Source organism: Gekko japonicus, unplaced genomic scaffold, assembly GCF_001447785.1.
Source record: "Gekko japonicus isolate JY-2015 unplaced genomic scaffold, Gekko_japonicus_V1.1 scaffold345, whole genome shotgun sequence".
NCBI classification, from domain to species: Eukaryota; Metazoa; Chordata; class Lepidosauria; order Squamata; family Gekkonidae; genus Gekko; species Gekko japonicus.
The window spans coordinates 59857-75621 of NW_015173684.1; the positions used below are offsets into that span (position 1 = coordinate 59857).

The window sequence follows — 15765 nt, forward strand, 5'->3', positions numbered from 1 at the left end:
GAGCCACAAGGTATAGATAGGGACTCTGGGGCAAGTGATGCTCTGTATTCTTGGGGCTTGGGGGGGCAGAAGTGATGTGGTAGCCTTTCACATTAATTTGTGAAATTAATTTGTGAAATCAAAAGAAGTTCCATAGGAAGATTAATTTGTTGTCGTACTGTTGGTTCCCTTGAACGTTTGTGATGGTACACCAATATCCTGTGTAGCTGTTCTTTTTTGGTAACTGGAGATTATGATTGAAGTTTACTGTATGTGAAGACGTCTTACCAAAGTATGAGTTTGTGCATATTACTATCTCATGCTGTGTCAATGTTAAATAAAAAGTAATACTGAAAACCAGAAGTTATTAAACTCTTAGTATTATTTGACAATTTGACAATTTATGCTCACATGCAAAGTGGGGATGACAGCTGTGTGATGAACCACATTCATTGTTCTGTCATCTTTGATGAAAGCAGTGTGCTTTTAAATGTCCATTGAAAGTTCTAGTCTATAAGGCTGGCTTTAATACTGAGCAGAAGAAGGGGATGTGCAGAAACCCCCAGTTCCCTTCTGGATTTGTTGTGGCAAACTGAAGCAAAACCCACTGATCTACCCCCAAAAAACCTGAAATAGAGTGAGAATTGACAATACCATCATACAACAGACATCCACCACTCTCCAATATTATATGCTTGTAAATTATATGAAACATACACTCAAATATGCAAGGGAAACTGAACTCAGTAACATGTAAGCTAGTGTGAAGTGTCTGGAATCCTGCAGTGAAAGAATCAAGAGAATATCTTGTTGAGTGCACGAGAAAATGCAATTTTAAACACTTGTGAAAGTACCTTGCAACTGCAGAGTTCAGGGAATGTTATGACTACATGTGGTGACGTCAGAGCCTGGTGTTCAGGCTTTCCAATATAGGGGGCAGTGGCACAGCCATAAAATGGCTACTGCAGGAGTCAGAGCCAGTCATGATATTTCTACTGCAGCTTTTCTTTGAGTCACAATGTGATGCGGCAACAAAAAAGGCTAATGCGATCTTGGAGTGTCTCAACAGAGGCATAACAGCCAAATCGCAAAATCTGATAGTTCCACTGTACACTGCATTGGTCAGGCCGCACTTGGGAGTATTGCATGCAGTTCTGGAGGCCTCACTTCAAAAAGGATGTGGGTGCAGAGGAGAGCGACGAGGATGATTGGAGGTCTGGAGACCAAGCCCTAGGAGGAAAGGCTGAGGGACCTGGGAATGTTTAGTCTGGAGAAGAGGAGGTTGAGGGGGACAGGATTGCTCTCTTGAAGTATTTGAAAGGATGTCACTTAGAGGAGGGCAGGGAACTGCTCCTATTGGCAGCAGAGGATAGGATTTGCAGTAATGGGTTTAAATTAAGGGTGGGAAGCTGGATATTAGAAAAACTTATTTACAGTAAAAGTTGCGCAACAGTGGAACCTGCCTCTTCGGGAGGCGGTGAGCTACCCCTCACTGGCAGTTCTTAAGCAGCGTCTGGACAAACACTTGTCAGGGATGCTCTAGGGCTGATCCTGCATTGAGCAGGGGGTTGGACTAGATGGCCTGTAGGACCCCTCCCAACTCTATGATTCTGGAATCTTTTCTATTGTGGCAGCTGCTGCCAAAGCAACATTTAAAAAAATCTGCACAGCCAACCAAATCTCCAATGGCCAACCAGAAGTCTTTCTGGGGAAAACCCCACTGGGCCCTGCCCACTTTTAAAAAGCGCCTGGCAGGCACATTGTGGACCCTTGCTTTAGAGTTTTGCCACGATGCCCAGGATCAGCAAGTGACTTCACATGAAGGAGGAGGAGGAGGAGATTGGATTGATACCCCGCCTTTCACTCGCCCTTGAGAGAACTTGTGACTGACCCAAGCTCATCCGGCTGGCTGCATGTAGAGGAGTGGGGAATCAAACCCAGTTCTCCCAGATTAGAGTCCGCGCTCTTAACCACTACATCAAACTTGCTCTCTAGTAAAGAGCTGGCACACAACAAGGAAGCCTGCTACCTTGCCATGTGCCCTCAGGAGTCCGAACTGTGGCTCAGAGGATCATCTTGTTTAAACTGTTCTGTCCTTTCGCTATAAGAACCAGCCCTTCGCAAATAACAGCCATTCTTTCTTTAACGTCAAAACACCTGGAAGATGTTCTATGCCAGCTGCTATCACACGGTCGAGCGCCTGTGATGCCGCCAGGTAGGTTAGCCGATAGTCACCTTGATATTAACGCAGCAGTAAGTGAAGCCTCTCTCCACCACGTGGATCCACACCAGTCTGTCCTGAAAGCGGCACAAGTAGTGGGACCCGGGCGAACAGGGGCCTTGGGAGAAGGAACAGAAATGGATTAAGGGTCGCTGGAGCATTTTGTCAAAGAACACCGTTGACGCTATGGACACAATCCTGACACCGCTTAATGAGAAATCTGGGAGTTCAGCTGCGCCAGGGTTGCCACTGCAAATTGGGTTGCCAATCTCCAGGTGGGGCCTGGAGACCTCCCACTGTTACAACTGGCCTCCAGGTAATAGAGATCAGTTCCCCTGGAGAAAATGGCTACTTTGGAGGGTGGAGTCTACAGCACTGTACCCTGCTGAGGCCCCTCCCCAAACCTCGCCTTTCCCAGGCTCCACCCCCCAAATCTCCAGGAGTTTCCCCACCCCATGCTGGCAACCCCATTTGCACTAGGAACACAGCCTACGGGAGGACAGAGAAGCTCAGGGCTACTCTTTATGGCTCAAGAAAACATAAAGTGAAACCGAAGGAGCACCAGGCCAAATTGGCAATTTCGAAAAGATACCTGGGAAGGCAGAAAGATATGTTTGTTACGTGTATGTGGACTTACTGCAAAGAAGATTGCTAGCTGGGGGAAAGGTGGTGATAAACATTTTCCATAAATGCTTTCAGAGCAACAGTACTATGAGATTCTGGAAAGACTTTCTGCTTAGGATTTCAAATGCGGGATTCTCTCCCCCCCCCCCCCCCCACATAAAGGCCTTATTCATGGTAAGAGAGAGAGAGCACTATTTCGGAACAGTGTCCATCACTGGGCAGGAAGATGTCAAAATGGATTAATAAAACCCCACCCCTTTCCTGGCCGCAGGGCACAGTTCCTGCATTCAGGGCAATTGCCAAGAAGGGAGAATTTTGGGTGGTGCCACTTCTCCCATCACCTCAGATTCAGGATAGGGAAAAGCTGCAGCCTGCTGAAATTCTCTTCCAAATAGCTAAGCTGTTCAGAATACAAGATTCCTGTTAGCGAACTGTATGTGTTTTCAGGGTACTCCGGGCAGGCGGGGTTTCAGGGTGGTTGGACACTAAGCAGACCCAAACCATATAGCTTCAGCAAGATAGGTGCACAGTGTAACCTCCATACCATTTTACCAGTCTAGCAAATCTTAATGTTTCCTTTCCTTTTTTTAAAAAAAAAAATATTTTTTATTAAATTTTGAACAATAAACAAAATAAAAATAACACATAAACACTAAACATATTCAACTGGAATATTCAAATCAAGTGATTAACTACAGACTGTAAGTATTGAATAGTCCTGTTCCAGATCGAGGGTTTCCTAAGAGTCTTTTACATTAGGTTACATTAGGTACATTGCCAGACCGCTGGGAACGTCCCGGATCAATCCTCATAGCAAGGTAAGTATTTCTTTGTATTTTGATGGAATAAAGCTTATTGGTGCAGTTGTTTTGTTTTTCACATAATCCAAAAAAGGGGACCATTTAGCAAACAAGCATGGATGGCTTCAAAAGGGAATTAGATAAGCATATGGAGCAGAGGTCCATCAGTGGCTATTAGCCACAAGGGATAGATAGGGACTCTGGGGCAAGTGATGCTCTATCATCTTGGTACTTGGGGGGGTCAACAGCGGGAGGGCTTCTAATGTCCTGGCCCCACTGGTGGACCTCCTGATGGCACCTGGTATTTCTGGCCACTGTGTGACACAGAGTGTTGGACTGGATGGGACTTTGGCCTGATTCAACATTGGCATCTCTTATGTTCTTTAAAATATTTGACATAAATTGTTGTTCTTCCGTCCTCTTTATGGAGTCAAATATTTTGTCCATTGCCAGTAGTTCCCATAACTTGGTGAACCATCGAACACTAGAAATAGAAGTAGAGTCCTTCCAGCTTGCTGGAATTATAATCTTAGCTGCTGTTAATAAAGTAGATATAAGATCTTGGTACATTTTAGGGACAGCATTATCTTTCCATAAATCTAATAAAACCGATTCTGGGGTTTTAATAACTTCATGTTTTCTTTCCTGATGCACTGGAGGGGTATATATGAGGTATGTCAGTGAATACCGGCAGGAAATCTCCAGTCGTACCCAAATGATCTCACTTGGCACAGTTAAACCGTAGCACTTCGGGACAATGTAAAGCGCGATCTGGAAAACCAGCCATTATATTAGTTAAAAATTAAAACGGCCCTTTCTACCCTGCTGAGCTAATGGGAGTACATTCTCCTGCTGCCGTTTTTGTAAAAAATAAAATAATAATTCATAATTCGTCATTGTGCTTAGCTGCCCAAAAAATACACCTTGATCTTAAGACCTAAAGCAATATCCCTGTTAAGACATGTTTAGTCAAGCCGTCTGCCATTAAAGGCCAGGTAAATTTTTTCTGGAAATTAATTTTTAAAACCCACCTGGATCCCCAAAGCATACTTGCCCTAGCGCTGAACTTTCAAATCAGTGAGCAGAAGATGTCTCCCAGCTGTTCTTCTCTTCTTTGCCTGGAACTTTCCCAAAACATTTCTCCCTAGTTCCCACCAATGCTGCCTCTAAGCTGTGGAGTCTTGTGAGCAAAAATTCTTTGTGAGCGACTGGCATTAAAGTTGTGAGGGAGCGTTTCAGCTGCTGCGTAAATGAGTTAGCGCTGAAACCCTCCTTCCTGAGCTGAGACAAAAACATGTGAGGCTAGGAAACTGTGAGCTAGCTCACACTAACTCGGCTTAGAGGGAACCTTCCCCACCATCATTGGCATTAGTATGGAAGCCATCTCGGCAAAAAATTGGTAATCTCTTACCCTTTACAGGCTTATTCCAGATATCTGTTAACACCAGAATAAGACCGAAGTAGAAACAAAAAACTGTGCAGGAGTTCGCGCTAATAAATTTGAAATATGAATCAAAAAGATTTCATACAAAAGAGTGCACAATATTTGTATAACATATCAAATACAAGTGAAGACGGTGATCTCCGGAATGTTCAGCCGTTTCGACACAAGTCTTCTTCTGAACAATGATGTATACCTAATACATTATAGAAACAGTTTGTAGAAAAGCCTTTCCATGGGCGAATGAAGTTGAATTGCCTTGGAAAGGCTTTTCTAGAAACTGTTTCTACAATGTATTAGATATACATCATTGTTCAGAAGAATATTGACCACTGAGGAAGGCCCGTATGGTCCTTAGGTCAAAATGTTTTACCCATCAATTGTATTTGTATGATAACTAACTCGGTTGTATAAGCCTTTTAAGTCTGAGACTTAGACTAATTCTTTTTACTGCAGTATGTTTTAGCATACTGCAGTATGTTTACACCCTAATAAACATTTGTGTTTTTTTTATATAATATATTTGTTAGCTTGACCCTCTTCGTTCGCAGCTGATTTTGGTCCCCCCCCCCCCGCCTTTCTCCCCAGTTTCTAACATTCCTTACACAACCAGGCCGCAATGCAACATATTAAAAAGGAAAGATCTAAAAGTGTCGTATATCACTAAAAGAGCTGTTTTGACATTATCCACGAAGACAGGCTTTTAAAGTCGACTTACCTAGGCTGCCGGACGAGAAGGCGGCTTGCAAAGCCATAGCCAAGCTGGGAACCATCTGCTGATAATAGACAGTGTCATGACACAGGTAGGCGGTCTCACCCACTGGTCCCGGCCAGCTCCGGCCAGGCCTCGGGAAGCCAATCAGAAACACGGGGAGGCTGAAAAGGGGCAGCAAGGGGGAAGACAGCAGCGCACAGAGCAGCATGAGGCTCAGGAGGACCGGGAAGAAGACAACGTTGAGGATAATCAGGGGTGCGGAGGATGTCCGGCGCTGCTTTTTCTCTGCCCACGACGTCCAGAGAACGGTTATTGCAAACTGCATCTTTGAGATGAACTGAAACAGTCGGTTCCGGATGAAGCCAACCTAGCGGGACAGAAATGACAGTTTTGTGTGTGTGTGTGTGTTTTGAAATTCATAGCCCACCTTTCATGCTGAGGCTCGAGGGGACTGCAGGATATCGAACACTGCAAAAACCAGGCCACAAAAGACAGCCCAGTGAACAATGCAATAGGACTAGGGTCCCAGAATGAAGGAGTGTTTAGAAGAAGAAGGAGGAGATTGGATTTATACCCCGCCCTTCATCTCCTTTCCCCTCCCCTCCCCACAACAGACTCCCTGTGAGGTAGGTGGGGCTGAGAGAGCTCTCTCAAGGGCTGCCCTTGAGAGAACAGCTCTGAGGGAACTTGTGACTGACCCAAGGTCACACCAGCAGCTGCAAGTGGAGGAGTGGGGAATCAAACCCGGTTCTCCCAGATTAGAGTCCACCGCACTTAACCACTACACCAAACTGGCTTTCTGTTTTTTTAACTCTGCTTTGCTACCTGAAACCTCTTGCAATGTATATACAGAAGGGTATCGCGCTTATGTTTTATTTATTTAAAGCATTTTTATTATGCTGCCTTTCCACCCGATCAGGGTCCCCGATGCGGGAAACGCAAAACACCTGGACAATTAAAAGCAACATTTAAAATGATCAAATAATTTAACAAAACACAATGTAAAACGATAAAAAAAAGAGTCTTCACCCATTGGCAGAAGACACTGATAGAGAGGGATGGACTAATCTCCCTGGGGAGCGAGTTTCAAAGTTTTGGTGCCACAACCAAGAAGGCCCTTTTTACGGTTGCCACTCATCTAGTTTCAGAAGGCAGGAGCAACCGAAGCTGGGCCTCCAAAGATGACCAGAGTACTGGGCACAGTCACAGAATCATAGAGTTGGAAGGGGCCTCCAGGGTCATCTAGTCCAACCCCAAGTCATATGGGAAAAGGTGGTGCCTGAAAGGTATGTTGGTCCCAGATCATACAGGGCTTTAAAGGTCAATATCCCAACCTTCTAACACTAAATATAAAGAATATGGATCAAAATTTGGAGAAACAAGAAAGGAGGCAAGGGGAAAACGCATGCTTTGTATATATGTTCTGTCCAACGGGGACAGCCGAACTGATTTACCAGTAAGAGTCTGGTTCCCGTATTGAGGCTTCTGTTCCACCAAAGGTCGGTATTGAACAACAGCAGCTGTATCGCGAACACCACCACCACATCTAAGAGGGCACTCTCCGTATTTTGCCATACCTAGAACAGAGGTTTGGTTTGGTTTAAATCCCACAGGAGCCTTAACTAATTTTTTTTTTAAGTTGACAGCACAACATATTTTGCAGTGGCCTTCCACGGCAGTTTGGCTAAAACGGCTTTCAGAATTTCAATCGCTCCAAAAAACTCCCTTCCCGGGACTCCAGTGTAACGGACAGATTAAAGGTTCCACCTCTCCCTAACAGCAACCAATGAGAGCTGACAACGCGTTGGGAGAAACAGCGCGTTGGAAAATGACAGTTGAGAAAGCCATTGCGGAGTCACACACACTAAATAACACACTTTTAATCCAGTTTCAGTGCAACTGGGTTTTACTGTGTGAAATGGCAAAAGCCACTTGCAAAACGGTCGCTGAAGTGGACTGAAACTACATTATTTAGCACGTGTGAAAGCTACCTATGTTTGACTGAGTGAAGCCGAGGAGAAGATCAGCTTACAGCTAAAGGGAAAGAAAAGTCACTTTGTCACCAAAGATCCCAAATGTGGAATAGGGAAACAGTCCAAAAGTTCAAGGGAACAGAAACATTGTAACCTCTGCCTTACTTTTTTAAGCGTTGCATTCAAACCATAAATACAAGTTAACTCCTTGTTTATTTAACCCTGTGGGCTGTGCGTCTCAGGGAAAGACACACCCACACATACAGACACGAATGAAGATCTTGATCTATATATGTTTTAGGATATGAATAAAAGGTGGCAGCGTGTGACTGAAACAGTGTATGAGCCCTAACCCTAATAACGCAGTGAAGTGGAACAAAGTTCGAGTCCGGCGGCACCTTTAAGACCAACAAAACTTTATTCAAGGTATAAACTTCGGTGTGCACGCACACTTCTTCAGATACAAATATACGAAGAAGTGCGCTTGCACACGAAAGCTTATACCTTGAATAAAACTTTGTTGGTCTTAAAGGTGCCCCACTGGACTCCGACTTTGTTCTGCTGCTTCAGACCAACGTGGCTACCCCACCTGAACTGAACTCAGTGAAGTGTCTGAGTGAGGGCCTCTTAGTGTCTGAGTGAGGGCCTCTTAGTGTCTGAGTAAGGGCCTCTTAGTAAGGGGGAATGGGCTATTCTGTCTACTGATGTCTCTGTGAGTGAGAGAGAGGGCCTGAGGTGTGAAATGGTCATAGCTCTCTAGAGATTTCTAAAAAGAGAAAGGAAACAAATGTGATGGCCTGGCCTTCTTGTACCCCTGAACCTGAGAGAGATGTAGAGGGTAGTGGGCACTTTGTATGAGCGGAACGTATCACAGAAAACAACATGTCATATGAGCAGCTCATCTCGCCTGGTACTGGGAACCTCGTTAATGGCAAACGATGATACAGCACTCCCAAGTGGTTAAACATTTCAGATGCGTTATTTCTGAATTCTATACTGCAAGCCTGATAAGATTAGTGTGCGACTTATGGGGGACCAGGGTTGAGGATGGCAACTTGTCTACAGCCTCCAAACGATAGACAGTAACTCTTCCATGGAGATAGATCAAGATGGGTAGCCCTGTTAGTATGTCTGTAGCAGTAGAAAGTAGAAGTAGAGCTGCAGTGGCTCAAGTGGTTAAGACGCTGAACTGCAGGCTGTGGAAGGTTGGTAGTTCAGCAATTCGAGACCCGGGTGCTGCATGACGGAGTGAGCTCCCGTCTCTGGCCCCGGCTCCTGCCAACCTAGCAGTTCGAAAGCAAGAAATTCCAAGTAGATAAATAGGTACCGCATCGGTGGGAAGGTAGCAGCGTTCCATGCACCTCGGCGTCCAGTCATGCCGGCCACATGACCACGGAAACGTCTTTGGACAGCGCTTGGAAACGGAGATGAGCACCGCAACTCTAGAGTCGGATTCGACTGGCTTTCGAGCAAGGGAACCTTTACCTTTTAGCAGTAGAAAAGAGCAAGAGTCCAGAAGCACCTTAAAGACTAACAAAATATGTGGCACAGTAGGAGTTTTTGTGAGTCATGGCCAATGCGCCCTCTAAGCTGTGGAGTTCTGTGAGCAAAAATTCCACTTTGTGAGCTACTGGCATTAAAGTTGTGAGCGAGTGATTTGGCTGCTGCATAAATTGGTTTGCTCTGGAGCCATCCTTCCTGAGCTAGGACAAAAATGCGTGAGCTGGAGGCTAAAAAACTGTGAGCTAGCTCAGACTAACTCAGCTTAGAGGGAACACTGGTCATGGCTCAGTTCGATGGAGATAGATCAAGTTGGATAGCTATGTTAGTCTGTCTGTAGCAGTAGGAAGTCTAGTAGCACCTTAAAAACTAACAAATATTTGTGGCAGAGCATGTGCTTTTGTGAGTCACTGCTAGATAGCCGTATCTGAAGAAGTGAGCAGTGACTCATGCAAGTTCCTACACTGCCACAAATTTTGTTAGTCTTTCAGGTGCTCCTGGACTCTTGCTCTTTTCTACAGTAACTCTTCTGTATCTCAGGCAAAGGTTAATCCTTTGGCACCAGGATTTTAGGCCACGGGGCCTTGACCTTACAAGCCACAACTACTGAGTTATAGTCATCCTTTAGCATACTGAACATACACTTTGCGACACGGAACTTCTCTGGAAGGTGTGCTCTTTCCCACATGGTTTCATACCACTTTTGTACAATACTTGGAAATTACCATCCTAAAGCTTCTTGTGAATCCAATGGAAATATACACGGACGGCAGACGATGCAGAGAATTGTCCAGGGAAAGAAATGCGATCATAGCAAATGGTGACACTGAAATTAAAAGAGAGGGGAAAGGAGATGGAAACATTTATCTTATACAAAGAGCTCAATAATAAGTATATATTCAAGCTCCAGTCCTATAACTAGCCTGATACAGGGTCAAGCTTCAGAGACTCTCTTCTCATAACATACAACTGATAAAGTACAAGCAGTTTGGTGTAGTGGTCAGGAGCGCGGACTCTACTCTGGGCGAACCGGGTTTGATTCCCCACTCACTCCTCCATATGCAGCTGCTGGTGTGACCTTGGGTCAGCCCCAAGTTCTTTCAGAGCTGTTCTCTCAAGGGCAGTTCTCTCAGTGCTCTCTCGGCCCCACCTGTCTCACAGGGTGTCTGTTGTGGGGAGGGGGAGGGGGAGGGAAAGGAGATTGTAAGCCGCTCTGAGACTCCTTCAGGTAGTGAAGGCCGGGGTATAAATCTTCTTCTCTCTGTTCTGTTATCTGACTGGGATTTTGGGGGTAGGGAGAGAGGGGAGAGAGCAACGTGTGTCTTGCAAGGCAGAGGATATTCCACCCAGCCAAATACTCATTGGATGACAGGAACCAGTAAATGTTTATGCACCATGTTAGCAAGTTTACAGAACAAGTACTGTGGGTTGAATTGGCACAAGACAGCATATAAATTATGCTCTTAAATTCTTTGCACGGTGAATATAAGAGTCTCAAAGGGGCATATGATTATCTGCAAGCTTCTTCTTCTTTTTTAAAGGACAGGATGCTCTGAGGAGTCCCAGGGACAAACAATACAGGAACGCAGTACCCAAGCATAGCCAGTGCGACGTAGTGGATAGAGTGGTGGACTAGGATCCTGGGGAGGAAGAGGAAGGAGGAGATTGGATTTATGCCCCGCCCTTCACTACCCAAGGGGGGGGTCTCAGAGCGGCTCACAAACTCCTTTCCCTTCCCCTCCCCACAACAGGTGGGGCTGAGAGAGCTCTTTCGAGGACTGCTCGTGAGAGAACAGCTCTGAATGAACTTGTAACTGACCCAAGGTCACACCAGCAGCTGCATGTGGAGCAGTGGGGAGGTGGAGAATCACAAAATGGCCACCACAGGAGGTGGGACCAACCACAAAAGGTCAGGGATCGAGGTTAAACACAACTCTAGTAAGTAACTCTCCAAACATTTCAGGCAGAAGCTCTGTTTAATAGGATGCCTTTTACTCTACACAGCCAATTAGAAGCCCTCCCTGGGCACAAGCCCCACCCACTTTCTAAAAGCACTTGCCTGGCACCAGGAAAGGTCAGAGGGTGCCATGGCGCCCACGGGCACTATGTTGGGGACCCCAACTTAAGAGTAATTTGGTCTATAATAACCAGGGGTCATTTCGTAGAAAAAGAGGTGCAGGAGCTCATTAGCATAACTCATTTGCATATGCCACACCCCCTGACATCACCGGAAGTGTGTCCAAAGGCAACACTCACCGCTCAGGCTCCATTGGACTGTTTTGGATTGCTAGCTATTGGGGGGGGGACGTGCAGATCTGTCCTTGCAGGGGAGGGAGAGCTTGTACCTGAATAAAACTTGGTCTTAAAGGTGCCACTGGACTGTTTTGGACTGGGGGGCCGGGGGGGGGGCTCTGCAGCTTACCTGGCTACTTCTTGCTCTGACTGAGGGCTGCTGGGAGCAGGGGGTGGGGCTTGTTGCATGTGCCCACCCCCTGGGCTCTTTACTGCCGGAGCTCCGCTCCTGTGCGCTCCTGCAGGAAATGACCCCTGAATAACTATTCTGTCCTTGTGGAATACGATGTGATCACTGCCCACAGCGTGACTAGATCTCCATGTCCACATGGTATTTGCAACACAGATTTTAGAACCCACACAGGCAGGGTTATCAGGACTTGCTCCAAATAATCGGCAGACACATAATACAGAAGGCCGTCTTACCCACAGTAGTTAAAAACCTCCGGAAAGCGCCGATTCTCGAAAGCCCTTTTCGCTTCCCCACGAAACCATTCGCGACTGTGACATCCTTTGGGTAAAAGGGGTTCCGGAGGATTCCGAACACGTACACTGTTTGAACCTCTCCGAGGATCCACGTAACCAGGAGCAGCGCCATCGATATGTAGCCCATAACCGCTTGGAGGCTGGTTCTAGAGAACGCCCGAGAACCCAGCTCATAGTGCAGAAGGCCGGCTTCCGCGAGAGCCAAAGCGAAGACGGTCAAATAGAAAACTGTTGCCCTCCACTGAATCCGACAGGCAGTCACGTCCTGAAATCTCTGAACAGCTGAACAGCTGACCGGGACAAGCTTGAGGGCAAACCAAATCTTACTGAGGTCCAGACTCAGAGCAAATCCAAACCCAGTCATGAAGACGACTACGCCGACAGAGCTGGGGATGAAATACGATGCAATGGCGGCTGCCGCAGAGACGAGAACCATTCCTAGCAGCCTGAAAGGGGTGGGGGGGGAGAGGAAAAGAGAGAGAGAAAGACAAGGAAGAATAAAGGGAATTGCCCGGAGAAAACGAAGTTATATGCAGCGGCTTAGGTCTATTTCACCCCATTCCCTCCCACCACAAGCAAGCCAGAGTGTCAGCATCTCTATCTGTGGAGAGTTTCACCAACGCCTCCCGATCTTGGCAAGACGGTTTCCCTACTACCTATGTTATAACATCATGGCCTTCTGGGGGTACGACACAAGCTTCAGAGGTCTTCACTACTGTGACAGGCACCATGCCCAAGATCTTCCAAAGGTGTCTGATCATAGGCTCACAGAATCATAGCATCGCAGAGCTGGAAGGGGCGCTACAGGCCATCTGGTCCAGCCCCCTGCTCAACGCAGGATCAGCCTAGAGCAGGTATGTCCAACAGGTAGATCGCGATCTACCAGTAGATCGCGGAGGGGTCAGAGGTAGATCACCAGCCCCACTTGGTCTCCTGGTATAAAATAAAATTTAAAAATGTTTGCAGTTCTTTCTGGATCTTCGTCTCTGTTTTGTTTTCGCTTATTTTGCTTACCAGTAAATGACAGAAGGTGCATTATAAATGCGGGGGGTGGGGGCGTGGTGGAACACAACTTTAGTGGGTTAAATTCTAATTTGAAACTAATTTGAAACTTCATTTTCATGGTGGTAGATCACCGGCACTTTTGGCCGGAAAAAATAGATCACTACCTGTTCGAAGTTGGACATGCCTGGCCTAGAGCGCCCCTGTAAAGTGTTTGTCCAGCTGCTGCTTAAAGACTGCCTGGGAGGGGGAGCTCACCACCTCCCGAGGCAGCTGATTCCACTGTGGCACAACTCTGTCAAAAAGCTTTTCCCAAATATCCCACCAGTACCTTCCCACCCTTAATTTAAACCCATGATTGTGAGTCCTCTCCTCTGCGGCCAACGGGAACAGCTCCTTGCCCTCCCCTAAGGGACAACCCTTCAAAGACTTCAAGAGAGCCATCCTGCCTTCCCCTCAACCTCCTCTTCTCCAGGCTAAACATTCCCAAGTCCCTCAGCCTTTCCTCACAGGGCTGGGTCTCCAGGCCCCCCCCAATCATCCTCATCGCCCTCCTGACTAAACTGTGGAATTCACTGCCAAAGAATGTTGTGACGGCCACAGGCAAAGACAGCTTGAAAAGGGGATTAGATAGATTTGTGGAGGATAAATCTATCAATGGCTACTAGCCATGGTGACTGAGGGGAACCTCCACATGCAGAGGTGCTAATCCTCTGAATCCCAGAGCCAGAAGGCAGCATCAGGGGGAGGCCTCGGCCTCTGTGCCCTGTTGTTGGCCCTCCAGAGGAACTGGTTGGCCCCTGTGTGAGACGGGATGCTGGACTGGATGGGCCACTGGTCTGATCCAGCAGGGCTCTTCTGGTGTTCTAATGAAGGCCTCGGCCTCTCTGCCCTGTTGCTGGACCCACAGAGGAACTGGCTGGCCACTGTGTGAGACGGGATGCTGGACTGGGTGGACGACTGGTCTGATCCAGCAGGGCTCTTCTGATGTTCTAATGAAGGCCTCAGCCTCTCTGCCCTGTTGTTGGCCCTCCAGAGGAACTGGCTGGCCACTGTGTGAGATAGGAGGCTGGACTAGAGGGACCACTGGTCTGATCCAGCAGGGCTCTTCTGGTGTTCTAATGAAGGCCTCGGCCTCTCTCTGCCCTGTTGTTGGCCCTCCAGAGGAACTGGTTGGCCACTGTGTAAGACAGGATGCTGGACTGGATGGGCCACTGGTCTGATCCAGCAGGGCTCTCGTTATGTTTTTAATGAAGCTTTGCAAACCATCTGGAGAGCGACAAAAAACGGTAGGCCCGCATGCAGCTCCAAGGCTACAAGCTATAAGAAGTTACCTAATGTCACTGGCCATGGGTGAACCTCCAAGACCAAACTCCAAGAGCTGCTCCATTCCCCAGAGGAAAAGTGCGTCCAGAGGTGGCAGAACCCCCAGCATCCAGAAGACAGGCAAAACCAAAAACACCACATGCAAAATCTGGTTCACCAGCTTTAAACCAGGTACGTCAACAGTGAACCTGGATGGAAACAGAGAAAGGTATCATTTCTATGCCCAAAGGAAGGGCTTTCTATGTTCAAACGCCTCTTTGCCCCGCCATCCAGTTTTACAGGGATCATTTCAATTTTCTTGACGAAACACAAGTGTGAGAACGATCAAAGATAATGAGAACTGAGCTGAAAAGAGTGGGAATTCCTTATACAATCCTTGTCTTTATTGAGTCCTATTATTACTTCATGGGGGTGCGGTGGCTCAGAGGTTAAGACGCTGAACTGCAGACCGGAAGGTCGGTAGTTCAGCAATTCGAGACACGAGTGCCACATGACGGAGTGAGCTCCCGTCTCTGGCCCCGGCTCCTGCCAACCTAGCAGTTCGAAAGCAAGAAGTTGCAAGTAGATAAATAGGTACCACTTCAGTGGGAAGGCAGCAGCGTTCCGTGCACCTCGGCGTCCAGTCATGCCGGCCACATGACCACGGAAAACGTCTTCGGACAGCGCTGGCTCTTCGGCTTGGAAACGGAGATGAGCACCGCACCCCTAGAGTCGGATTCGACTGGCTTTCGAGCAAAGGGAAACCTTTACATTTATTATTACTTATTGTCAGCTGGTCTCACCGACCAATCAAGTGTTAAATCGCTCAGTTTATGGTCGGTGGTGGAAAGTGCCGTGAAGTCACAGCTGATTTACGGTGACCCGGTGGGAGTTTCAAGGCAAGAGATGTTCGGAGATGGTCGGCCACTGCCTGCCCCTGTATCTCAACCCTGGGCTTCCTTGGTGGTCTCCCATCCAAGTTCTAACCAGGGCCGACCCTGCTTAGCTTCCGGGATCCAATGAGGTTGGGCTAGCCTGGGCCGTCCAGGTCAGGGCCAGTTCAGGGATAATTATTATGATATTACATATTATCAGGGGTCATTTAGTAGAAAAAGAGGTGCAGGAGCGTATTAGCATAACTCATTTGCATATGCCACACCCCCTGACATCACCGGAAGTGTGTCCGAAGGCAACACCCACCGCTCAGGCTCCACTGGACTGTTTTGGATTGCTAGCTATGGGGAGGGATGCGCAGATGTGCCCTAGCAGAGGAGGGAGAGCTTGTACCTGAATAAACCTTGGCCTTAAAGGTGCCACTGGACTGTTTTGGATTGCTAGCTGGGGGGGGGGTGCAGATCTGTGCAGGAAGGAAGGAAGGAAGGAGGGAAAGAAAGAGAAGGAAAGAAAGAGAAGGAAAGAAGGAGGGA

At 47.3% G+C, this 15765-nt stretch overlaps 1 protein-coding gene across 1 annotated transcript in view; it reads right to left on the reverse strand.

The window, feature by feature from the left end:
• PCNX4 (pecanex homolog 4 (Drosophila)) overlaps window positions 1-15765 on the reverse strand; it is a 30834-nt gene that overhangs the window by 11890 nt on the left and 3179 nt on the right. The window contains exons 3-8 of the mRNA XM_015423083.1: window positions 14368-14547; window positions 11972-12477; window positions 9979-10079; window positions 7235-7357; window positions 5784-6147; window positions 2215-2318 (exon numbers count right to left, since the gene is read on the reverse strand). Of these exons, the coding sequence (XP_015278569.1) occupies window positions 2215-2318; window positions 5784-6147; window positions 7235-7357; window positions 9979-10079; window positions 11972-12477; window positions 14368-14547 (1378 nt within the window). The remainder of the gene's footprint in view (window positions 1-2214; window positions 2319-5783; window positions 6148-7234; window positions 7358-9978; window positions 10080-11971; window positions 12478-14367; window positions 14548-15765) is intronic.